Source organism: Accipiter gentilis, chromosome 1 (genome assembly GCF_929443795.1).
Source record: "Accipiter gentilis chromosome 1, bAccGen1.1, whole genome shotgun sequence".
In the NCBI taxonomy this organism is placed as follows: Eukaryota; Metazoa; Chordata; class Aves; order Accipitriformes; family Accipitridae; genus Astur; species Astur gentilis.
Window position 1 is genome coordinate 15197852 of NC_064880.1, and position 27607 is coordinate 15225458.

The 27607-nt window shown below is 38.1% G+C and overlaps 1 protein-coding gene across 2 annotated transcripts in view; it reads right to left on the minus strand.

The window, feature by feature from the left end:
- The window catches only part of SPAG16 (sperm associated antigen 16), a 435661-nt gene that overhangs the window by 105809 nt on the left and 302245 nt on the right, over nt 1-27607 (minus strand). For both annotated transcript variants that reach the window (XR_007506050.1, XM_049800597.1), the window contains exons 14-15: nt 21329-21394; nt 4608-4734 (exon numbers count right to left, since the gene is read on the minus strand). Coding sequence is in view for 1 of the 2 variants with exons in the window: in XM_049800597.1 (XP_049656554.1) it covers nt 4608-4734; nt 21329-21394 (193 nt within the window). In the remaining variant the exon portion in view is untranslated. The remainder of the gene's footprint in view (nt 1-4607; nt 4735-21328; nt 21395-27607) is intronic.

The following is a 27607-nucleotide window of genomic DNA, read 5'->3' on the forward strand; positions in this document are numbered from 1 at the left end:
TTTAAAAATACAATTTATACTTCTGAACTTTTTCTGTCAATTTACAAGGACGATTTCTGCCAGTTCTGTTCTGAGCACAGAAATTGCTACTGGATAAGGAATCTGAAAACAGTAATTCTGGAACTCTACCTGAAGATTCAGTATCTGCAGAAATTCTAACTATCTGAGGTTTAATCTCCATCCCTCCATCCCTCATGAGGCCTGTGTGGATAGCCAGTGGCTTTAATATCATCAGTGATAGCCCAAATAATGTCAAGTGCAAATATTGAAAATGCTTCAGCAATGGCATCCTAGAAAATCCTATCAATAATTCTGTATTCAGTAAAGGGTGGGTAATATACAGAATCAAATTCTTTAGACCAATATTTAACACCAAAACCAACTCCAGACTGAACAGCAAACAATTGTCACCCATTGGACTAATGGCTGTCTCATGGTAATGGTCCTGCGTAATGTCTTGTGATGTGTAATTAAGCAAATTAAGCTTGCTTTTAGATAGCAACACTGAGCAGTTACCCTGACCCCACCATGGTTGACAGTGGTACCATTTGTTCCACAGTCACTTCCCAAAACAATGAGTCTCCTGCACCACCAGAATTCCTGTCTCCTAAAATAAACCACTTGTCTCACAAGGTAACCTTGATCCTGGCATTTCTGAACTTTCACATTGATTTACAACCTTTACATTCTTTTAATATACTCTCCTTCTAAATAAAATAGGTATATATTGCCCTTTGAGATGTTCAGAGGCTTTGTAAGGCTATTTGTTTGTGCTCTGGCAGAAGAATCACATACCCTTCACACCTCTTCAATGCTGAGGGCAACACTGCCAAGCTTGATGGAAGCAGATTAAATGATAACATGTATCTCTGGATCTCAAAATTTAGCAGTATATTTTTCCAAATACTGTTTGCTTTCCCTTGGCCTTACAGTAACTGCTAGTGATTTTGGACTGCTGCTGTTATATTGGGATTTGTTTGGTTTGTTTTAATACATTATGATAATAAATAAATAAGTTGTAGCATGTAAACTAGAATCCTCTACAGCTTCTCTAAGTCTTACATACATAACACTGTGTTGTGATTAATCATATTAAGAACATTTTCTAAACAGCAACTGGAAACACAAAAGGTGATGACAAGCGGGCGTTTAAGGGATTCATGAATGCTACACAAGAATATAAGCACACGGAGATGCTGGTTAACTTGCATATGAAAAAAAAAAAGTGAATTTAGTTATATTGTGGTCCATCTTGCACAGTAACCACAGTTGGTCCCCTCTCTGAGACCATTCACAGCATGCAGAATTCAAAGGACATATTCCTTTGTATTTCTGATATTAAGCATAATATTGAAGATCATTGCCCCGAGTGGGCTGAGTCCTGGCCAGCTCCATCACCACCTCTCATTGCAAGACCATGAGCTAGTTTCAGAAGGACTGGGGGAAAGAAGAAAATCCACATAAAGTGCAATGGTAATTAGAGCATGTAATCAATTTCTCCTCATTCACAAGCATGCCATATCGAAAAGTCCACCCCTATGCTGAGCTAAAGAAAAGCTAAGGCAGAGTGCAGCTAAAGCAGAAAGATTTATACACAACTTTTTTCATTAACTTATTTAAGATCTGTGTGTGGCTCTGATAAAGCAGAAAATGGCTTTATGGTCAAGCATTTATGCCATGAATAGCATTCGGATCACTAGAGTTAGCAAGGACCATCCCCAACAATGCCATCCAGAGAATCCCAGGAATTTACAAACTCATTCTTGGTACTAGCTCTTTGTTAAGCAACTCCCATCCACTGCATGTCATACCAACAAAAGATAGTACCACTTACAAACAAAAGGTAAGATGTGTTTGTCTACATTGCATCTGCAATGATAATTGCTTGAAAACAATACAAAGAAAAAACAAACAAAAATCTTCCATTAGTTGGGTCCTTACTATCTCTGACCTCAATCTCATTTGCTGATACCGCCAAACTTTTCATAAACCCCTTCTACCATTATTAGCTATAATTTAAATAATTACCGGGCAGAAGAAAAAAACCTGCTCAACCATGGCTCTGTAACCTAGTAATTAAATCCACCTGTAAGGTGCTGAACAATTTGCTTCTAGTGTCTATGACTGATTAATGCAGTCAAGTCATTTACATGAGGTGGTGTAACATCGCCAGAAGAAAATGAGGGATACAGCTGAAAATTAAGCCATGCTTTGATAAGGTCAGAAAAATCCACCCAAGCTTCTCCACAGACAAAGGTCCCAAATGAGACAGATGTCCCTTGCCCAACGGGTTGTTAGTTAAACATAGGATTTATTCTCCCATCACCATTTATTTTTGAAGTATTCTGGCTGTTTGACTTATTTCAACATGGTTATTATTTTTAGTTAACTCCACTCAAATGACTGACTGAATGGTTTAGACTGACCAAATCCATGAATTACTGCTTAGACAAACAATGCAGGAATCTGCTGGATCATTTTATCTAGTCCTCTGCTGCTGCAGACAAGCACATCATTCAGCCTCTCTCATTGATGTATCAAGGGCCATTTTAGGACTACACAGGCTACCTCTGGTTTAGGTAGCTTGGCAGCTCTGGTATTAGCAAAAAAAAAAGCTATGACAATATGGTGTCAGTGCAAGTTAAACATCCACAAACCCAGGGTCCCAGAGATATTCACCTCAGACTGCATCCCACACTGCATTGCTAGCAGTAACCAAACCAGCTGCACCCAAGCAAAGCCAGGTCTGCTAAACTATACTGCATCTTTCCCCCAGATGTAGTGCAGAAAATGTGTTCCTTCCAGCCACTCATCAAGTAAATTAAATACTGCTCCAGAACAAACAGATATTAGTATGCTTGCATTTCTACAAGGTACCTATTCAGAAAAGGCATTGTCTTTTCGGTCTGTGTGTGTGGATAGGGCCCAGTATGCCTCGTCTTTTGTCCCTAGTTAGGTGACGTAGGCACTATCTCTCTTCAAACAACAGGAGTTGTGATAGCCTCTTTTAGCTAGATATTTTCCTATCTTTAGCTAGGTGCAATTGCATCCTGTTGCATTATGCTTCATTGTGATCATCCATCCCAATGTGATCTCTCTGTTGTGTGGTTATCCCTGCAGAGGAAATTTTGGATTTTATCCAAATGATGGGAAAATTTGCCGATTTAGATTACCTGAAGCTGATAACCTTTCTACTGGAAAGTTCCCATCTGGCTAGAAGTATTGTTACTGCATTTTTCAGGGATGCGATTCCTTTGCAAATGACCCAACATTATAGTCCAGAAACAAAAATGCAAAACTTCTTCAAATCCTCCTGAACAAAAAATGAGCTCTTATTCCAAATTACATACATAAACAGAATAGTGGTTAAATTTGGGTTTGGGAAGCTGTCAAAAATGGACAGCGTCAATGCATTTTTTCCCCCTTGGAAATGGAAATACCTTATTTAATAGTTGTCGTGGTTTAACCCCAGCCAGCAACTAAGCACCACGCAGCCGCTCACTCACTCCCCTTCATCCAGTGGGATGGGGAAGAAAATCGGGAAAAGAAGTAAAACTCATGGGTTGAGATAAGAATGGTTTAATAGAACAGAAAAGAAGAAACTAATAATGATAATGATAACAATAATAAAATGAAAACAGCAATAATAAAAGGATTGGAACGTACAAATGATGCACAGGGCAATTGCTTACCTCCCACAGACCAACACCCAGCTAGTCCCTGAACGGCGATCCCCCGCTCCCACTTCCCCATTCCTATACTAGATGGGACGTCCCATGGTATGGAATACACCGTTGGCCAGTTTGGGCCACGTGCCCTGGCTGTGTCCTGTGCCAACTTCTTGTGCCCCTCCAGCTTTCTCGCTGGCTGGGCATGAGAAGCTGAAAAATCCTTGACTATAGTCTAAACACTACTCAGCAACAACTGAAAACATCAGTGTTATCAACATTCTTCACATACTGAACTCAAAACTAAGAACAATTTCCTAAGCTAGGATCTAATTCTGTGCTGCAACATGAATGCTTGTCCATGCTTTGGAACTGAAGATTAATACTGGTTTTAAAACAAACAAAAATTATTTTACAACAGCTCCTCTTCAAATGAAAATGCTGACATGATAATACATGGTTGATGATGAAAAATAACTGGTTACTTCATTTATTTGTGCATAGTAAGCAGTCCTGTCAACACAAAGAAATTCTGAGGCAATTATAAGAGGACTTAGTAAGATTGGTTATGAATGCAAGTACAGACTTAGCTAATAAAACAACAAATAGGAATGGAGAATAAACATCACCAGAACATAGGTAATCTCCCTAAGTTTTTTATCCCCAGTGATCAGTTCTGTATTTTATGTACTATTTTTGTAATTAATTGCACTTTTTGTTATTGCACATTTTTCATTTGATATAAATGGACCATTAGTCCAATTTGCCAATCTAGTCCATAGAAAACAAGTGTATTGATCATTGGCACAATCAGGTACCTCTTCTTTAAAATTAACACATCTATGCTGTTTCGCATGTGCTATCTGGCTTCAGAACGGGAGAGAGATTAGAGATTTCAAAACAAACCATGCCATAGGTAGAAAAAGTTTAGAATCCTACCAGAGTGATCGAAGACGACTTGGTTGGCAGGATGTGGGCCGGCATCTACAGATAAAATAGGGACCGACTTCCGAATGTCCCAGAGCTTCATCATGCCGGAGGAGTCACAGGAAGCAATTGTATCACCCTGTCAATGTTGGAAACAAAATAAAGGCATGACTTTTGTACCTCTGTAGAGAAGAAAGCCTATGACACAGGGCTGGATACCCACTGATGCCAGACATAATAACTGTACATATTTAAATAAATGTAAGTTATTATATGTGAGGTTCTCACAGCCTCTTAACAACTATGTTGACTTGAATAGCAACAATACAATATGACTTTTAAACAGAACAGTTCAGGAGAAACTGTAAATAAGGAAGAGAAAAGAGGTTATTTTGAATTTTGATACCAGTATCCCCTAAGAACATGGCTTGTGATTATATGTTTTTTTTCTCAGAGAGACACAGGAATGGCCCTTTAGCCCTGATTTTTAATTTGTCTACTTATGTTTTCAATGTGAAACATAACATTAGAGCAGAACAGACATTCCTTCATTGTTGTACATTCATTAACAGCCATGCTAAGGACAATCTCACTCATTTCAGTGAATCAGAAGCATGCAGGGACTATCTATGTGAGGAAAGATAGCAGGACCATGATCCCCCCATGTTTCTCTTCAATATTAATTAAAAAAACCCAAACAAATGAAAACAAACAAACAAACAAAACACCAAAAAACACCAAAAAACACCAAACACACACCCACCCCCCCCCGCTAAAATTGGCAGAAGTATTTTGAATATGTAGCATATGAACAAATGCAAAAGTCAAAGAAGGCAGGGTAAAGGATGCCCAAACATAACTTTGTTAGCTAATTCCTGCCACCGTAATAGAAAGAAACCCCTAGCTACCAATGTAGAAACATTTAATTTTCATTTTAACCTCCTAAATAAAGATTCAAAATGCCAAAACCAGCCCAGCTGGTGTGCTCTCAGGTTATCAAAGTCAATGTCTTTTCCAATTTATGCAAGAGTGTAAGATTAAAGGATATTGTTTTGAAGGAGAATCACAATGGTATGGAACTGAAAACCAGGTAAAACATGGGTCAGATGCTGCATCCATGACTTTTTTTTTACATTCAGTTAATTTTTACACCTTTCACGTAAATAATACCTGCAAGAAAATGCATGGAGTTATCTAGCAAATAGAGGAATTAAGATCTGAAAATATCCATTGCCTTCTCAAGTAGAAAGTAATGGCCTGTGAAACTCTATCATGGTATAAGTATAATGAAATCTTTAGGTTCATTTGGAGGAGATCTAACATGTCAAAACTCCATTCTGGCTTGTTACAGGGACTAATACAGAGTAACACCAAGAAACAAAGTAATCATTATTTGGAGAATTCAGCTGGCAATGTGTAAGCTCTCTGCTCTCGCTGTTTTGCAAAAAAGTTCAGTAACCTTAACTACATCCCACCTCAATATAGTGGTGCTGAGTATTACGGAAAAGCTATTTGTTTAACTATCTCACCAGCTGTACCCACCTAATTCTCTTTCATTTCATCTGGCTCCTTTCATGAAGTTCAGCCTATACAAACAACAAGGTCAAGCAGGCCGTTTGGGCAACAAACAAAAAACCCCCAAAAACAACAGCTACGCTCCAGATTGTTGCATGGCTTCAACTGGAGCTCAATAAAGCAAATTTTTAATGGAAAAAAAAAAAAAAAAAAGGCAGCATCATAGATATGAGACTGGAAGAGTCATCAAATCCAGACCCTTACTCTTACAAGCAATGCTTTCATATGCTTGCTGTGATAGAAGACTGAATTCCAGATTAGCAGCAGTTCTTCCATCCACCCCCTGCTGCTGATCTAGAATCTGCCTGTCCTTGCATTTATAAATCTTTCAGTCCATAAGTATAAAACAAGGGTTTAAAAGTACTTGTTCACATGCAATCTATATCCTTTAGGTTAAATACAAGGGGTTTTTTTCAGAAAGACTCCTCCCTTCTTCCCTGTCCCTGATGCATTTCACTTACAGTATCTGTATTGTTTTCTGGGTTAAACAGCTGAAGCTTTTCCTTCTCTCCTCCCCAGCCTTTTTAGATAGCATGTAGTCTGGATTAACTATGAAAGTACCCATCACTGATTTTTATAAAGCAACTCTTGCAAAATTGATCACCAGTTTTGGAAGCCCATTCTGACATCCCCGTAACCTGACTTTCATAGAGGTTAAAGATGTGTATCTCAGCTGAGCAGAGGTTTTGGTGAAGATGGCGCACAGCAGCAACTAGCAACTGTGAAGCGGGAGGGTGGGACATGCACAATCAAGTGGGACATCTCCTTTCCTTAAGTAATTTTTACCATGCCAGTAAAGGGAAGAGGAACTGAGTATGTTCATGTAGAAAGATCTCTCCATTCGTCAGTGTAAGTACTCAGCTTCTGGACCAGCATTCCACACTTACCATCCTCTTTCTTTTCACTTTCTTCTGCAAAGCTTGTGTCCGTCACTATCAACAGTCCACTTAGAAAATCACTAGTATCCCTTATACCCGTTATTTCATAACCTCTAATATGACTTTGACATATTAGCAGATTTTACTCCTGATCTTTTTCTATCCATAGAGGCATTTTAGTACATAATACCTTTTCGGGGGGTTGGTTTTGGTTTGTTTTGCTTTAGAAAATGCCTGCCTTCAAACTTGCTTTGCATGTGTCTGATATACTTCACTTCATTTCAATAAATGCTCCTTAATTACAGCTTTGGTAAGTCAGCAATTTTGAACTAGATCAATGGACAGCCCATCTGGGTAAGACTGCACATAACCTACTCAGTGTAGTTATGGAAGAAACTCCAGAAACTCTGTGACTCCTCCTTATGTAATCAGCTGTTGTGTCCATGGATTTTCAATACGACACTTCTCTCTTAAGTAATGGCATGGTCTGGCTAATAGATCATAATAGCATCAAGAATGCCTCACTAAAATAGATATTATGCAAACATTGATCAGAAGCAGTCCCTGACGCAAAGTGACTGCAATTGTAGAGCTGACTTTGACCTTCCCACTGGCCTTGATTAAGGGATCGTTACTAGTTGCATAATTATGAGGAAAACAATTTGATCTACTTTTATTACCAGTTCTTCCTTGTAGGAATTAATTTTTCTACCGTAGCTGGCACACCACAAGAAAAGATCCATACCCCATCCTCTTTCAATCTTGCCATCCTATTCTCTGCCATATTTATTTTCTCCCATTTCTGCTACAGATCCCTAAGAAACACAAGGGTAAACAAACCTCCCCCTCCCCCCCCGAAATTTACACAATCAAATCGTTAGTAGGTACCAGATACATTGAACCATCCTAACTTGTTATTTAAGCTCTCTTTCACAAGGTGATTTGTGGCCACGTCAGAAAGGAGGAGCCCCTCTGATCCTTGCAGACATATTTGAACAGAAGCAGTGCTGGAGAAACCTGGTCTGGGAGCACCACCCCACTGTGCTAGGTGCTGTGCAAACAAGCTAGAGAAGATGGTCTTGCTCCAAAGGGTTTACAACCTATCTTAGTAGCAAGATCAACCAGTTCTTGCTGTCGACTTTTTATCAACTTCCTCCCAGATGCCTGGTATAAACATACTGTGTATAAAATGTAACACCCAGTAGCATATTTTGCCTGATTTCCATGTAAAGACAGTAGGCCTCATCTGCAAACAGAAGAAAACAAAGGGTTCTGATGGTAACAGGTCAACACAATGCAAACAGGTATTTCATCAGCCTTAGCATACTCTGTCCACAGACTTATTATTAAATGTGTTAATTATTACTGATACCTAGGCAGGTGCTACACTAAAATGTGCCAAAAGGATTTCGTTAATGAGCCAGCTATTACATTTCACTACTTCTTTGCTTGATGTCATCTCTATTACATACCTTTTCTACATCAAGTGAGCTGGAGATGTGGGTTAACAACTTTTCAATAGGAAGAAATAAAACAGTAATGTAATCAAGCTTACAGATTATTTGAAGCTACGTGCCATTCAAAGAAAAAGAAAGGGATAAGTCATATGCTAAATGAACTAATCTGCATCTGGCCAGGGGCCATTTTCAAAAGCTTTAAAGTGGAATCACTTTGAATTCTCCTACGAGCTTTTGGCTTTTGCATTCCTTTTACAGTTACTGTTTTAGTCATTCATGGAAGAGCCCTCTGCCTTGCTCTTAATTTTCTTCTTTTTGTTTCTTGCCACACTAAAGTCTTTCTTATGATGTCTTTTTGATGACATATTTTACTGAACAGCAAGCTGGACCATCAGGGATTGACTGATTTTCCGACATGTAAAAGGAGGAGACAATGAGATCCAAAGAGAAAACGTGCAAAAGCAGATTCCCGTTGTACTGATTTTCATTTACACTACATTTTATGCTGCAGCAGCCACAGCTTAGTTCTATTACTTCCTCTAATCAAAGAGCACATAGAACGATTCATAAAACTGGTAAGACTTGCTTCCTATTCTATATAATCAAGTTGGTACTTCTTTGTGTGTGCATGCTGAAGTGATTAAAGAATTTATACATGGATTCAATTAGTCTGGATTCAAAGACTGGTTCTGTTCCAGGCTCCACTTAAAGGACTTTGCAAGTCCTTTAATTGCCTTTATAGTTCCACCCTCTACTCTTTACCTTCCCTGCCAACTTAACGAATATCTTTATATCACAGAAGATCTCCCATTAAAATGGGCATGCTTAGCTCCTTATACATCATAATCCCAATCTCAACTGGCGTTTGCAAACCAATGTAACACAAATAATTATAACATCAGGAATTAACAGATTTATATCATTTCCAGGAAGTTTAAAAAAATCTCTTTCCTTCTTTCCTTTTTTTTAAATATACATTTTTTTTCTTGTGAATACTAATAATGATTAACAATAGGACTAATCACCAGGTACACTTTAGGCAAATATTTCCTGAAAATTGCTGTTTCACACCAGCGATAAGGATAAAAATCTGAATAATTATGTCTCTTGCTTATGAACACAACTCTGGATTTATTGCTGAAAGATCAATAATATATGAACCACAACAAGCGGCTTTATCTAATTTAGACTGAGACAAACCCCTCCCAGGAGTATCCTCTTCAAAGTTTAATTCCGAAGGAAGGTCAGTAGTTGTTTTCTGACCTTTTGCAAATATTTTTAAAAAGGCAAAATAGTGAGTGAACAGGCAACTCATTTTCGCTATGACGTTCATATCAAATCAGTCGAGTTTACTGATTTGCAAGTCCTTTGTTTTCAAAACAGCTGTAGCTGTATGAAGCGTCTTTTAGGGACTCTTATGATGACAAGACCAAGATTTTCATCAACTTCAGTGGAAACAGATTCAAGCTCTAGGCCCCTTGCTAACTAGAAAGAAGCTTGATAATTATTTTCCCTTTCCATTACCATTGGGAATCTCGTTGACCTCTGGCATAACAAAGGGTTGATGAGCTTGATACTGGTCTTGCCAGTCTTGTTACCAGTCTCTGAACTAAGTAAAAGGAGTTTGTTCTGTGTACACAAAGCGTGGTGGACACTCCTTGCCATTAACTGGCGGTAGACAAAGTGGCCGCATGAGGAATAGCTTTAGCTACCTCAGACTGAGACAGACTCGAATAATCTGCATTTCTAAGATGCTCCCCATGGGACACATCCTAAGTCACTTAACTCTACCACCATTTTATATGCGTTAGAGTGAATATTTTTAAGAGAAGGAATCATTACCTACCTCCCACATTTACAGCATGAAGTATATCAGAAACCTGATGAGAGTTGCTACCTCAGGCCTTGTTGTAATGCAAAAACTAACTATGCTCAGAAAAAATAACAGGGGGCATGCATGCATGGCAGACAGAGTCCCATCCCTGTGCTACCCCATCCCACAGGGTGTAATTGGGCTTTCTGAGGAGCAGCAAGCAAGGACAGAGGGATCTCAAGAGAATCCAAGCAGGGGAGTGTGAATTTGCTGTAGTCATTACATGGAAAAAGATTTTAATGTCCAATTAAGCCAAATGAATTATGTAAAATATGATAAAGATAGAGGAAAAAATGCAGATGTAGTCCATTATTAGACTGATGACTAATCAATCACCACCCATTTTTGAAATATCAGGCTTAAATCATCCCAGTTTCAAATGAAAATAACATCTTCTTAGAAAGACATGGAATTACTTAGCCTGGCAAAAATACAGAGCTACACTGATTACCACTTTGGAAGTGTAGTGAACTATTTTTAATAATTCTTTTCATCAAGAGTGAGGGAAAAGGGGTGATTAAGGGTTATTTACAGGCAGCACCAGTGTTTTCCCATCTGCTTTTTTACTAGCTTTTTCCTTTTATAGTTTTGAGTAGAAGCATCGTGATCAAAGTGACAAAGGACCATTTATGTTTCAAAGCAACTGAACACCCACAGCTCAAACAACCGCGGTCTGGTCCTCACTCCCTGTGACATTTTTTACAGCTTTGAACAGACACGAACTAGTGAGACATCAGCTCTTCTGGAGGTGAGATGAATCCAAGATACTGACGCAGAAAGAATCATCCCTCAGAGTTTCATCGTTGGTTCTTACAGAAGAACCCTCCAACTTTATTAGAAGTTGTCAATGCACAGCTCCTAATTTTGCCCTGTGCAGAACTCGTACAACTTGCTGTTAGAATTTGGCTATTTTTGCCATACCTATTGTGATTACTGATCTATTGTAACGCCTTGATATTATGGTTCAATGTGCAGGTTTTGAGAGCGTACTGACTGTGCATGCTCTGGAGCAAAAGCATTCTCCTCCTCTAATCCAGCTCGATGTGCACTGTAAGCATTTGAACAAACAGGCAATACAATATCTATTATTACATAATATTATGGATTCAAACTGACGAGAATCTGTTCCAAGCTCTCTCTTAATCTCGCTTACATGACAATATCAGCACCTACCCCACTAGCTCAAAGGAGATGCCTCAGGATAACTGATGTTTTATGCCTGTGGGAAGCAGGGATCATTCCTGTCCCAGCTCCAATTCTTTTGCTGGCTCTTTTTCCTTCAGGTGCTCCAGCAGCTGAGGTTCATAATGATGCGGTAAGTCAAACCATGCTTTGCAAACATAATAGGGGAATTCTGTGTCAGTGCTTTCCTCTTTCACGTGATGCTGCAATCCAGAGCACAGACATACTGATCACTTACTGTAACTAAGGTGAAAGAATGTTAGCTCATCAGAAGTGCTGTAAAAATGTAGCATTCTTCAAATTAGCCACTCTAAATTATGGTCCAATATCAAATACTTTGCAATTGCTGTTGGTACATGCTGGGACTTGACCAGCTTCAGCTGTAACATGAGGACTGCCTGCAGGTACTCAGAAGTGTGCAGCTGGAGATGGCAAGTCCTGGTGGGAAACGCAAAGGAGAGAGATGCACGCGGAGAAAGAAGCTCTGACTGAAAGGTGAGTGCTGTTAATACAAACAGCCAAAGAGAGCAAAGGGAACAACCAGACAGTCCTCAGGAGATGTTTCAAGCAGCAGGGAAATTTATTACAGAAGGGTAGAGGCACATAGATGCCTCTTTAATGTGATCAGTGACCAAAAGTCTATTGCTGTTAGAAAGCGGAGGAGGAACAAACATATCAGGAAGTGGAAAAAACATGTGGACGAGATGTCCATGCTGATAAATGAACAGGTATGTGGGCCACTGCATACTCAGAAACTTAAAGATGTTGCGACAGAATTTTTTTACTTCCTATCCTCATTTTCTCAGTGATGATTTTGATCAAGATGAAGAGTATCCGAAAATGATATCATTTCTAGGTTATTAATTTTATCTTTTCAGAGCATATTGAGGCTCATAAAGAACATCCCTTGCGTCCTCCAACGAAGGAGCTCCATAAAGGTAATCAATGGAAATGGCAAACTTTGTTGCAGCAGAATTTCCAGTTCTTCTGACTTTCAAAAATAATGAGGGATCATGGGTCTCTTGTTTGTTTATGTGCACTCTGCAGGCTTTCCTCTTGCTGTGGTGAAACAGAGGGAATCTCTCTTCCCTTTGCCACATCAAGTAGCATGAAGTGCCTTGTGGTGTTTGAGAACAATACATGCTAGGCTTGCAGAAGCCTTTTGCATAAATTTACATATGAAACCCAAGATCACTGCACTCCCTGCAGAGTTACTGCTAGCCATAGTTGACATTGCACTTGAAACAGTACTGCAAAGAGAGCAATATCTTTTGCAGAGGTTTAAAATAATCAATTTTGTTTTTCCTTTCTAACCATCAAAGAAGTGCCTTTGAATTCTGGGAGCTGTGCAGTGAGAGGAGGAGATGAATGATAATTGCCATTACTGGCTTTTCTCCATATTTTGAGAGATACCAAGACTAAAGTGAAGTTAGGTGCCATCATTACCTGATTAGACACTCCTGAGAGCGATAAGCGTAACAAATTCCTAGGGTATGCCACGTTCACATACAGGGACTTTATTGTCACTCAGTTCCTTAAAGTCTAAATAAATGCATTTTTAAAAATGGGTTAGTATCCACTGCAATAATGTTAAAATATAGATGTAATACATACTTTCATAAATTCACAAATTAGTATTAATGGCAATAGATCTATTGCTGAAATATGAAATTGTCCATTTTAAAATGCAGAACATCTAAGTCACTGAACGAAAATAAGTGTCAGGAAACTACATGTGGGGTTTTTAACAGAAACTATCAAAGGAACATGTAAAATGAGAAAGTTCAACTTAACATTTGGCTCTTTATCTTGTCTTTGGGCATTTTTAAAGGGAAACTAAATGCATAAGAGATATCAACACTATATAAAATGTATGCACAGAAGCTTGCCCAGTTCTGAACTCTGGTAAGTGTATGAATGTTTCTCCCAGTTTCAAAGTATTTCAGGTGAAAGAATGATCAGTTCAACAAATCTCATCCCATTATTTTGAGAACTACCTCACAAAAAAACAGCTAAATATCAAAATAGAATAATCTGCATTCCTATCCCTGGTGGACATCAGCTGCGCATTCTCAATTATTTTCATATTAAATCAATCTGATACTCAAGTACCTTCTAAAAGTGATATTTATTCAACTACAGATCAATTGCATTTTCATAACAGAGAGGCCTTTCCATATTTGGCCGTACTTTCACTCATGCATAAATTCATTTTAAATCCAACTTTGTATTGTATAAAGCCACAGTTGTGTATACTACACAACCACTTAAACAGCACTGTTTCAAGTACCCTGCTTCCCTTTGGCCATGATTTGATAAGTGGTAAACAGTTCGAGTCCTCTTACCAAACACAAATCATTGGTCTAAACTAAACCCACTTCTCTAACCCAAATTTAGTTTAAGCCCCCTTGAAAAGTCAACTTTGCACAAACATGCTTTTTGTGGGAAAAGCTGTTACCTGTCTGCTTGTAACCGATGCAAAACCATACCAATAGCACCTATTTTAACAGGTAACTTGGCTAATGTAACGTAAGTCCCCATCCACACCTGACCACAGCAAACTGGGAGTGCTGGGTGAGCTGGAGTTGAGCAGATTCAGCATGAGCAGTCACATCTGGAGGACTGGCCTCACAACTCATTGCTGAGTGTCTGCAATGATTCCCATTCAAGTCAGTGATAACAGCAGTATGGATAAAAGTCTCACAATGTATCGAGAAAATGACTGTCACATGAGAGAGTTACAGGATAGAGGGTAGGGATGGTATTCTGCTTTCTCATGTATTTTAAAACATCATTTCCTGTGAAATATCACAGAGAGACAGGTTTCACTGTATTGCATGTGGGAAATTGAATTTAAAAGAATCTAGATGGATCTTTGTATTCTGATTTCATTTGTTTTGCAAAATGACAAGTTTAAAAACCAGCTGTTAAAATAAAAAAATTAATCATGCTGAGGCCTGGACCCTCTGTGTGCACCTGCCACAGGAAAGTCTGGCGTGCTGGGCCAGGAGATGCAATTTAAAAAAATCCTTATTCCTTAGGATACACAAATTAATTCTTCTCCTCTAAGAAAGAAGGGCAAAGTTTTCCACACTGCTAGCAGTTTTGCATGCTAAACAGCGCTTGCTTCATGTATTGTATACACAGAGGGTCACATTCGCTGCAGAACACAGAATTAAGCAAACAAAATCACATTAAAAGAGATAATATCTTTTTCTTTTGGTCATATTACGAGCAAATGGACATAACAATATGTTTCTATTTGTAAATATAAAGTCTGAAAACATACAAGAAAATACTGTATGGTCAGTTAATTACCAGTTTCTGCTGAGGGTCTTTTTTAAAGTTACTCAAAACCAAATTATGTCCAAGCTAGTTAAAAACGATGCTGCATTTTCTCTTCTTGGCCTTTATAGAGTTGTCTAAAATCCAAATGTCTATGCAGTACTCCAAACTTTTATCATGAAGAGTTGAGACAAAGCTTCATCATATGCAAATATTTAAACGAGAGCAAAAATCTGATTAAAAGCTTCAATTAGAAAAGTTAAATATTTCATTTACTGCTGGTTTAAAACAAACGAATGAGAGAGTATGACGGCAGACACCTGCCCTGCTTCCTACCCCACATTCCTCATCTACACTATCTCCAAATGGTCCACTTATGAAGCACAGAAGCCTCAATGATCATGACTAGAGGCTTTCAGCCATCATGGTACGTGCAGCTTGCTCCCAAGGCAGAGCAGCTGTCCCTCAGATATTTCACTGTTACAGAGTCTAGGTGCTAGCAGACTCCACAGTAACCTGAGCTGCGTCCTGCACTGACAGCACTGAGACCACGTAGAACTACTGGGATCCAGCAAAAAGTACATACCTCAAAGAGGGGACCAAAAGGACTGACCAGGTAGCAATGCAACGCCTCTTACAGAACATGAGCCTGTAAGGTAATACCTGCAGACAGATAGATATCCATCTTATAATGCCTGGTGACAGAGAAGGCTGAAAGTGATGTCTCTACAAATATCATTATTGGGAAAAACTAAGTGCCTTCTTTTTCCCTGGCAAAGCAAGAAAAGAGAACACAAGGCAGTGGTTTTTTTAGCAATGATCACTGTTACAGAGAGATTCTTTGCTTTCCATTTCTTGACGGGTTTGAAATACTTTCCTAGAACCTACTATCAGGGAGAACAAAAGAAGGTCTTCTCAAATCTAAGCTCCTCTCTATTTGTTTGGGTGAATGTTACAAGATACTTTATGATTTACTGAGAGTACCTGCATGGTGACAACAAAGAGCACCAGAAGGGATTCCTGGAGACTGGAGCAGAGAGGTCCTGTGGCAGAAGGAGCTAACCTCACCTCTCATAACACAAATAATAAAAAGTATTGAATGCTTAAAACAAAAGAAGGTGAATTTTCTCAACCTGTGATTATTTTCAGGGTTCGTAATCTTGATAGGACTGGGTTTAAAATCTCAAACAAATTACACTGGGGAGAATAGAAAGGCTGGGTAATTCCGTGTTTCCAAAGGCAACCTAGGCCTTGATTAAACAAACTTCAAGTCTAACAGAAAATACTTTTTTTTTTTTCTCCAGAAGAAATTATAACTGTGAAATTGATCCAAAACTAATCCAGGAAGCCAAATTTCTTTTGAACTAAGACAGAGAAGCAACTGCATTTTGCCTGATTTAGAAGTGCAGAGGTAAACTCTAGCGGCTGTCGGTGCATTCAAACACTGACACTGAAGGTTTTCTCAGTCACAATTATCTGCTATGTGTGAAAGAATAAAAGGATTTTTCTCTGTCATTGACTTATCAAGGTGTATGACACCTATTACTAAGTTTTTCTTTGCAAATGATCTCTGATAAGAAACTAGAAATGGAGATAGGAAACTGAATGACACAAACAAGGTGTGACATTTAAAAACAAGGCTCAGATTTTTTTCAGTCCCATTGAAGCGCCTTGGCTAAGAGACTGTCTCTTTCCTTAAGGACACAGGAATAAAGCACCTTGGGAGAGCCACCCCCATACAAACCAATACATCATGAATTTTCTTGGCCTTCTGAACACGCTCAGAAAAGTCCATACATGTTGGAGATTCCTCACAGAAAGAGCTGGAGGAATATTTTTTACTTCTAGGATATCTGCTAGACATATTCTTACTTGTTTATCCAGCCTTCTATCTTAAGACTCTGATACCAGAGTTGGATAGCAAAAATATTTAACCTGGTCAAAATCAAGATGGATCTATCTGATTCTTCTAGAGTGGTTTCAGAACATCTTATCTGGTCTACACATAATGTGTAGAACAGGCACATATGTGCTAACTGTAGGGGTCTGTGAATAACAACAGCATCAGAGAGGATGGGAAGTGATTAAACAGTATGCCTGGCCAAGGGAAGAGAGCATTCCAGGAAAATTACTTCCCAAAATAGGGAATAACATGAATATTTCAGAGAATGGGTGTGGGAGTGGATTCTATAACAGGTTTCTGAGAGTTTCACTGTTATCAGAAGGAGCTTTTTGCCAACAGGTGAAATCAGAGTATGCTGATGCAGATTTTGTTTGCCATGACACAGAGACAGAATAGATTTATTTTTTTACTTTTAATGATGTTCGATGGCCTGAAAATGGTTAACTAATGATACTAAAATCTGTATTTAAAATGTAATTCAGTTCTATAATTATATTTCTTATGCATGGAGACAGAAATAAACTAGAGGAAGAACCTATTAGCCCTTTTGCATGTATAATTGAACATATTTAATATTACTAGGTAACCTTTGCAAGTAACTGGCTTTGAGTTTATGCAAAGAGGTGAACACTTTGAATACATAAATAACAATAAGAGCAGATAGTTTTTTGATTTTGTATTCTGTTCTTTTCTTGTTTGTGTCTGGTAGATGCAGTCAGACGTCCCTGGCTTTATTTGGCCATCCACAGAAACATCTGAAAGATCTGACTTTTGCATCATTTGGGTGCAGTAATGAATAAGAACTGACATCAAATATCAATATTATTGGCCCAGCTAAATGGTAGCTGACATCCAACTGGACTGCTGAAGAGGTAAACAAAATTGAAATTTTGTTTTTATTTAAAAACTGTCTGACATTATTTGTCCTTCAGTAAATCAATGGAAGAATGACCTAAATGCTGTTTGCATTTTGGCTTGGGGAGGTAAAATTGGGCAGTCGCTATCAAGCATATTTTTTATAGTCTTTTAGGTTTTCCTAATACAAGATGTAATTCCAAAAATACTTTTTTTGTTTTAAGGAAACTTGGTAACCTCTGTAATGATTTCTTAACCTGCAGACATCATACAAACACAGCATGGCAGATACAAACACAAGTGAATGAGAATCATACTCTTACTTGAACACAAACAGATGTATATACACACACATAAGGGAGCAAATTTTGTTCTACTTCAAATTCGTAATGATTCAACCAAGCATCTACAGTCTTTATACTTCATTAGCATAGGTGATTTGCCAAGCTGGGAAAATGCTGTGCAAAGTATGGACAAAACTTACTTCAAATGCTATTTAGGCCATACTTAGATTTTATATTACATGCCAATATTCAATAACAGATCACCATTCCTCGTATGAATTCTACTGTATGAAATGGCATTGTTTTCCCTTGGTTGTTGATCAAAAACATGTACTAAGGTAAAAATGTTAGTGGTCTTATTTTTCATATTTGCATGAATTATGCAGATGCACAATATTCTCTCCATAATTATCCACAAGACAAAAGGAGAGGGCCAGGGCTGACTTGGACATCCCTGCCTTGACGTTCAGATGTAGGCATTTTGCCTTTCCACCACCTTTTGCCCACCTTGAGCCGACACTTGTGCAGTCATATGGAATCCAACAATTAAATGGGGTCACCTCAAATCCCAGTGACATTCAAAAACTGAGGAAACTACTTTGCCTTTTAGGTGCAGTCTCACTTGGGTTTCCCTATCTTTGCTTTCCCAGGCAAGGTATGTTCACATATATCTTTTACTGCACTCAGAGCCTTTGAAGAGAGCTGGAGCACACACAGTAGCCTCTAAAAAACCATCCTTAAAAGCACACACACATGTTTCTACTCAAAAGCTTAGCCCACAGTGGAAAAGAAACATCTGAAACATTTTTCTCTACAGAGACAGTTGTGTTATGGGGACATGGGAGTAAAAGGAACGGTAACATTAACTTTCAGGAGGAAAGATGCATTTTTCTACATCTTCAATTCAAAAGCAACTATATGGATTTTGCTCAAATTTTCTAAAACTTTCCACAGGCAGAGAAACAACTTGGAAAACTGCAGAATTCATACACTGCTGAGACTGTTATCTTTTAAGTCCTGACATTACCACAACTACAGAAGCTTCTACCAGGGCAATGTGACTACTCACCAGATTCTCCAGAGCGCTCATGTCCCAGCAAGGCAGCCTCCAACAAATGGCCACGTTTCAGTGGCCAAACTGGCAGTTATGTTGCATAGACAAATGGCTAATTATGGAATCTGAGCACTATTAACAGTTCTGGCTGTAAATGTTGCCCACTTAACAAAAACCTATGAACTACAGTTTCAGAAGCATGGTATAGTAAATAACTAAGACTTAATCAGTTTCACAGACTTTAATGAGGATTTATTAAATTTATATAAATGCATTATTCTTTCTTTCCTTCTTCCTCATACAATACTCTTCCCCTAAAATATCCCTCAATTTTTGGACACACTGCCTGGATGGCTCTCTGATCTAAGTGGAAAACTTGATCTTTGTTCTTGTATTTTCTCTACAGGAAATTGTGCAATTAGAATTTCATGTTCTTTCAAAACTCCGCACCAAGCAGCCTGAGACATGACTATCACAAGCCCACTGAAGTGACTTAGGAGCCTACTTAAACTGACCTATATGCTAAGCAGAAAGAGTTAATCTCTTAGGATCTTTCACCATTACAGCACTGCACAGACAAGACTTCTGACAAAGCACGGGATGTGCAGACCCATGACGTTAGGGCACTTAAAAAAAAAAAAAAAAAAATCCAGGTGGGATTCTGTCAGCAATCAGCCTTCAGTTTTGCCATTTCAGACTTAAGAAACCAGACTTTTCCAACACATCTTTGCATGGCTGCAAAGGTTGTTTGGCCAGGTTTAACCTTTAGGCTTTCTGTTGGCCACTCTGGAAGTGATGTTGCACCTTTGTCCAAACAGTCCATGATCAATCTCCAAAATCTTTCCCATGAAAGTATTGTTGAAAATACTAATATTTCTATAAAAACCTTTTTTCCTCATAAAAAATAGATCTTTTAACAAAAAAAAAGTCACTCAAAATGCCTTAATCAGCTTGCTTAGGGTGGAATATTTTTAGTAGGCAAGCACTAGAGGGTAAGAAAACAGCTCTCTGGTGCTATGTTTGTTTGAAATAAAGCCCTTGCTTTGCTAGCCAACCAATGTGACAACTGTAACTTGTACAACCCGGGACCAACTGCTTAGTCTTTTCAGTAGTTTTCCAGTACCTACAGAGTTAATTTGTATAACTGCAATTACAGCTTTTGAAATTATATTCCTCACTCAGTTTAATCAATGCTGCACTAGATATTTCCATTTTTACTAATTCAATCATTGAGAATGTCAACCAATGATTTTAGTCTAGAGTTTAATGCCAACTATAATATTCTTTATCAAAATAACATGCTTATCTGGAAGATTATCAGCACACAGTCTTTCAGCTTCCTGTTAATCATTATAGGTCACATTAGAGCATGAGGCTCTTTGTAAACACTCACGTTAAAGACAGTACTATAGTACTGGTATAGTATTTCCCTCACAATTCTTGCTACTGTTAAATATTTTTTGTTCCACACCATGGTGTTTCAAAATACCGAGAGGCAGGTTGTGCCTGCCAAATATACAGATACACACATGCAGCCAAGAAAGAATTAAGATGCCTTGGGAATTCTTATTCCCATCCTTGACATAAGCTTATACTATACTTTCTGCTACATCAGCCCCTAGGGTTTCCCCTATAAACACATAGGGTTGACGTAAGGGGTAAAGCAGTAGCTGATACTGAACAGAGGAGAATATTCAGGATCTCCTACAGTAAAAATTAGTATCTTGCTCTGCTTGTAATGAGAGTGGCCATGAGAGCACAGGGAGCAGGAACAGCATTGAGATATTTTTCAGAAAAGATGGTCCCCAAGAGAAAAGAGTGGAAGTGGTAGCAGAAACCAGCACATGCCTCAGCACTTCCACACCAGCTTTAAAGAGCAGTGTGGCCAGGAGAGCTAGAGGAAACATACATCACAAATGTTTTGATTGTTTTAGAATATTTCATGTCACCTCAAAGAAACATTGTGGAAAAATTACTTTCCTTCCAAAGTTAGTAGGCATTCAGATCACAGTCTGTCACCAATCCTAATCAAAATGATTCTTTTTAGACAACAACTATAAAACTAACCATCCAGGAAAAAAACCTAACAGCAAATTTCATTTAAGTAAAGTAACTAAATGATCATGACAAAGGAGAATGGCTTAGATATCATGCATTGATCAAAGGAGAATGGAGGTAGGCGCAAGGAGGGGGCAGCTTTATTATAACAGTCTCTGGGACTCTGTTCTGGCTGGCAGGTATGTGCCACACCAAACCACTCTAAAGTCATTACTAATAGTGAATTCAGCAGAGGTATCTGTTTCACCAAAGAGCATGACAGTATTTACTAGAGCAAGGAACATAATGATAAAAAAAAAAAAAAAAAGAAATTTGTACAGAGAACTTACCTTCATGTTGAACGTAGCATGGTTACAGGAATGCAGGTGACCATAGAATGTGTAAACACGGAGACCCTAGGAATTAAACATAAAAAGAAAGCAATTAAATAAGTTACAGTGATATAAATTATTCTATACCCTTGTAAATAGAAAGACCTTGAATTTATGGCTGTGTGCAAACCAAGGCACTTTGTGTGCTAAAAAACAGCTCCTGGTTGCTAAAGAGGAACACATTTCTCACAATTACTAAGGATATATATCCTTAGTTCACATAATAGCTAGCAGAAAAGGTGCATTCAAATATCACAAAATAAAGCCTTGCCAGAGGGTTTGAATTAGAAGGTGTAATCGCTGCTTCCAAAAGACTGAGCTCTTGCTCTTAGGCAGTGATTCAGTACATGTCTCTTGATATTCCACACACACCATTAAAGTCTTCCTTAAGGAACCACAAGCATGAAATCAAAATTAATTACCTTTTGTCATCTTCCACATTAGACTGTAAGTGACCTACATAGTGCAGTAACATATGTCAGATGTCATCACTGATATCTGACTTGTTCTCCCAGTACAGGAGTCATCCAACCACAGTATCTCCTGCTAAAAACCCTGAAGTCTTCAAGACTTCCCTGTTTTCATAAAGATCACTGGCTTCATGGGTAACAGTAACAAAAATACCTTCTATTAAAAGTGAAACCGACTTTGAACAGTGTAATCATATCCTGAAGAACAAGTTTGCACTCTAAGAAAACATTCTATTGACACTGGAATTGAAAGACAATTTGTTACATTTTTCTAGAGAGACAAGAAAACCCAAAACCAAGATCTGAAACTCCTGTACTCATCCTAGCAGTCCTTCTTTGTACTTATTCCAGCGTGAATCAGTCTCTCGGGAGCAGGGGTAACATAGGTTTATCAAACCACTGTCATACTTTTAGAGTTTATACCATCAGCTTAATTCCATTTTTATTTTCCCAATCCGGAAAAAAAAAAAAAAAAAAAAAAAAAGAAGAAAAGAAAGAAAATATCATTCCTTCCTGCTCTGATGTAAGATATTTGATTTCTCTTTTTTACTGACAAAACCTCCTACATTTTTATCATCATCATGCTTTATCAGTATATTCTCACTGTTTGCAACAAGTCCTTTCAGGAAAGTAGTTAATGAGGTTTGACCACAAAGCAATTCTGGAGGGACACTACTCAGTAATACTCTGTACTTCATATTACATCTCTGAACCATTTAGGAGAACTCCGTCCAACAAAACAGCAGTTAAAGAGGATTAGATTGCTGTTGTAAGTATCTCAGGTGTAAAGAGCAAAGAGGGGAAAGAGCTATTGAAGCTGAAGAGCAGTATTGATGCAGGAACATATGGGTATCCATTATCTGCAGATAAATTTCAGTCGGAAATTAGAAGACAATTCTCAAACAGCGAGATACAAAAACTCCCCTCCACTCCAAGTAGTGGGGATAAAAAATTCTCATTAATTGTAAGAAGCTGCTTGAAAAGTCTAGAAATAAATAACCTTCTTCTGCATGTGATCTTTTGCCTGAACTTTGAGACCAAGAAGACTCTTTCCAGTCTTGTTCATAGGGCATTAGAATACAAATCTCTGATAAAGCACAGCATTTAATGCTTCACAGAATTCCTTTTGTTTAAAAAATGTCACCAAAAAAAGGCAGCAGGCTACTTTGCCAAGCATCATTTTGTATCTTACTGTATTTTTCATTTACCTTTCTGTCTTGAAGTAGTCTCTGCTTCAAGACCACATATACTATTGAGATCAAACTAGGAAATTAGTATTATTCCCATGGAAGGATTGCAAGACAAACATAACAAGAAAAAAGGCTCTGGACTATTAAAAGTCATCCACTATCTTTAAAGAGCAAGCACACCATCCACTTTCAGCATATAAAGGTTGCCAGAGAGCAGTTCTTGAGTCCTCCACAGTTTTCAACAGACTTGCAAAGGGAAAAATTGCTACACCACACCCCCCCCAACCCCTTGTATATTTACATGATTTCTAAATAATAAAATATAAATGAGGAAATCCTGATAAAAATTAAATTTAAATAATTATTATCCAATTATAAATTCACTGATGGAATAGAAATGTGATTACACAAAATTCCCCAAGATATTGACAGGCAAATTAAATTTGATAAAGGTAACATAATAGGAGACAAAGATAACCCAACACATAAGAGCAGTCTAGCAAGAAAAAATTTCAAGGACATACAATCTACCTGGTGGCCTAGCAGCAATATCAATTATACCCAGTTCATGGTAACAAACCAAATGTTGGTGCATATTTTGCATGTAAAAAGTAGCCCTTTTAAATATAACTGCTGTTGCTCAGCAGGGCATAGTATTTACCCTCAGACACTCTCAAATACCACTATATAGACAGTAACCTTTCCACAAATACAGAAAAAGCATGCTATCACAAACCAAAAATAAGAAAACCACATGGATGCCATGCCATAAAATGAATGTGAACTTTCTGATTTCCCTTCTGCAAGTCAATTCAGTATAAACCGTCTGAAAAGGATTTTAATAAAAGTAATAATAATAATAATAAAAGCTAGATGAAGGCAATGGTTCTGTAAAGTGTTACTCAATACTATCACTGAAACTTAATTTCCAAAGTGCCACTTTATTTTTATTCAATGCACAGCTAGTGTTTTCTTTGCCAACACCAGGAAATCTGACTTTTGCAGATATAGATGCCATAAAAACAAAACTGGAAAGCTTTCTATTTAGCTGAAATGTCCCAGCAAAATCAAACAGTAATAAATATTCTCTGGATCAGAGCTCATGTTAAGATAGCACTGAGTTTTCAGCATCAAGAGCACAGCAGTTATGTTAATGATACCCCTTTTGCACATGCATTCTGCTTTTCAGTCTTTAATAATAAAATAATCTACTATAACACCACCAGGACCCCTGCTTCATTCAGCGTGGAACTGAACAGGGTGTCCACATTCAAGGCTTAATCTCCCTTGGAGTGAAGTTTGGAGCATTTCTTCATCAGGGGAATTTCACTGGAGCGCCTTGCAAGTTGGTCCTTGGCTTACTAACAGTTTCTTGTCATCCAGGAACCAGCTATCTTTAACTGTAAGTGCCATTTAACTGAGTTTCTTTAAGGTTGAAGACAAGCAGGGGCAAACATCTGGGACTTGTATCACAAGGAAAAGAGCAGAGGAAAAAAGAGGAGCTTGTCTTAATGTTAGAGAAGTTGTCAGTTAGGGAAAATTACACTCCATTGCTGCTACCTTCAAGGTCTCACTGACCATTACCACACTGACAGAGAAAACATTATCACAAATCGAGAGCAGGAGAAACAACAAGACATCAGAGCAGAACTCTGCAGCTGTAAAAAGGCCCCTCTTTTCCACATTTAACCAATGGGATCTATACTGTCCCCTTGCATATGACACTCTAGCAGTATAAAGAGCAGTAAATTATGTAGAATACATTGTTATTGTTAACTGAGTCATCAGGTCTTGATTGAAATATTAATGGAGGAAATCTCAGTTCTATTCACTCCTTGAGCTACTGCCTAATTACATTAATAACTATACATTCTTCCTCTGCATAAAATACACAGTTAATAGCAATGCTCAAAGAAAACAAAATATGAAGAATTCTGCGTTGTTTTTCTTTTAAAAAGTACTTATTCAAACATGCACACACACATATAATTTTCCAGTTTGAAACCCAGAAATTAATATTAGAATCAGTGGTTAGAAACACCATGGCATTATGTTGTGCAGCCTATCAACCCCTCAGCTTCCACTGAACACAGACATTAATTGCCTGCCTTGGACTGGAGCTATCTAAAAGGCTTCAGATAGAGAAAACATTTCTTCTTTTTAAAATGCAATTCAGTATTGTAGAAAAGCAGCCTGACCTTTGGAACTATGGACCTTTGAACAGTAATCCTGCTGCAAAAGTAGTTAAACAAGGAACCTAAATTCAAATGATTTTTTGTTCTTACTTTTGCAGGCTAAAAGCCCAAGATTTCAGAATCAATAGTGAAATTCTGCTGTAAATCCTCCCTATTGTGTCCATATAGATATACAAACACCAGGGCAAGACAAGACAGGCTGAAGACAATCATAATTAATATACTACAGCTTCTTCGCATCAGTAGAATCAAGTTCAACCATTAACATGTAGCAGTTGAATCTTCCTATACTTATTTTAATTACCAGTTTTTAATTACCAGTTTAGCAGCAACGACAAAAAACTCCCAAACCTAAGAAGCCCTCATTCAAGCACCTCTGGAGAAAACATACAGCCAAGAACTGTTAAGCATCATTTAAAAACTACTCATGTTTCTTTAAACTCTGCTTTTTTGATTATTTTTCTGGATTTTTAACACACTGCTATACATGAAAGTCTGACATGAACAAACTTACTTTGCCAAGTTCAAAATTCAAGGTAATAAATCCATTAGATTAAGCTGAGTGTAATATACTAGGTGCAATATATAATTATCTTCATTAGTTTGATATGATATAATCTTTTAGATAACAACATCCAAGTACGAGATTTTTCTAAACAGTTTTCAGATAAGAGATTTATTTGTAATTTCTTGGTTCATTTAGAAATTAACTCAAAGAAATATGTTAATTCAGAAGGACTGAACTAAGAAAAGTGTTCAAACCATGAAGCACTTAACAGTGGAACTGTTCACCTCATTCTCTTTATTAAAAACAAACAAATCCTCCCAACAGTTTTTCTTGAAAGGTTTAATTTTATTGGGCAGAAAAAACTAGTGTCTTGAATGCAACTTCTGATCTTGCATAGGTAATTTTTTTTCCAGAAAGTCAAATAATCTAATACTTAGGAAGCTCATTTCACTGGAGTTGAAATTTTCCTAAAGCAAGCATCGTGTTAAGCGTACTGTGATTACTAGCTATTGACTCATTGGGGAAGGTCTAACCTTTCTCTCAATCTCCCTTGCTGAATATGGCCAAGGGGTTCCCTTTTTACAGCAAAGTGCAAAATTAAAAGCGTGACTCCTACTCAAATCCTTGCCTTATTCATGACCTGGTCTACCTGCACTTTGCATCAGCAAGGCGCTAGCAAGCGCTGAAGGAAACATGTGACATATCCAGTAGAACTGTGGGCTCTGAAGTCACTCCATGCTGCAGGGGAATTGCCTGCATATTGTTGCCTTGAAGTAGGTGCACTGGAAACGTCAAAAGGCATTTGCACCTCTTTATTAGAACGCACACTATAACAAAGTAAATTTTAAAAGAGAGAAAACTAATTTTCATGGGACATGACTGGAAACACAAAAACTGAAAGAAAGACTCTAAAAACACCTACCCCTTCCACCATTGCAAGACGGCTCCTTTGTTTTAGCCTCTCCTTTCAGCCCACCCTGTAATAACTCACTTCAGCAATTTCCTGCATCACACGAAGTCTGTGTGCATCCCACAAAAGGCCAGCCCAGCTGCTCGCAGCGAGAGCCACTGTCTTCTCCATCTGCCCCATCCTGTCTCATCCAGAGGGCACCGCTCAAAGGAAGGCAAAAATGCATCCATCTCCCAGCTACTCTCAGAGGTGTTTGCGAGCACATGACGTACAGTATCTGTACGGTAACCAGTGAACAAATTTGCAAAACAATTTTACCATCTGTCACCACAGGTTTCACCCCATAAGCTCAAGCACAGAACCTCCAGCGTGGAGTTTGCTTCTGTTCTCCTCACTTGGAATAGGCCCTTGGGGAAAAAATCATGCAGAGAAGACTGTTTCTTGATTTTAGACCAAGGGTAAGGCCAGGGCATTACTCAGATGTTTTGCAATCCTGTATTTGGGGAATAAAATTAACTTGCAACAGTCATTTGTGTGCCTTATTCGGCACAAGGACTCACAGAGGCAGGTATGTACACCAAAGTTGAAGTACATCAGCTGTTGGGCTCTTTTTTTTTTTTTTTTTAAAACTTTATTCACTGCATCTTCCTAAAGAAATGAAAAAGAATTTTGAATCTCTTTAAAATGCATGAACTTAAATAACAACTTTCAGACTGTGAAACATTAAAAACTTGAGAAACAGCGTTTTTCTAAAGCTGCTAGATAATAGAAACTAGAAATAGAGCTCTGCCTGCCAGCTAAGCCTAACACCATGCTTTTAATCACAGACCAGCCTTCCTTTCATTTCAGAGTTAGTAACACCTCCTATTAAAAATACAGAAAAAACTAAAGCAACCTTGCTCTGGGACACTCCTGAATCATTTCATTTTTCTGCATCTGAACTTTCACCTGAACATAGCATTAA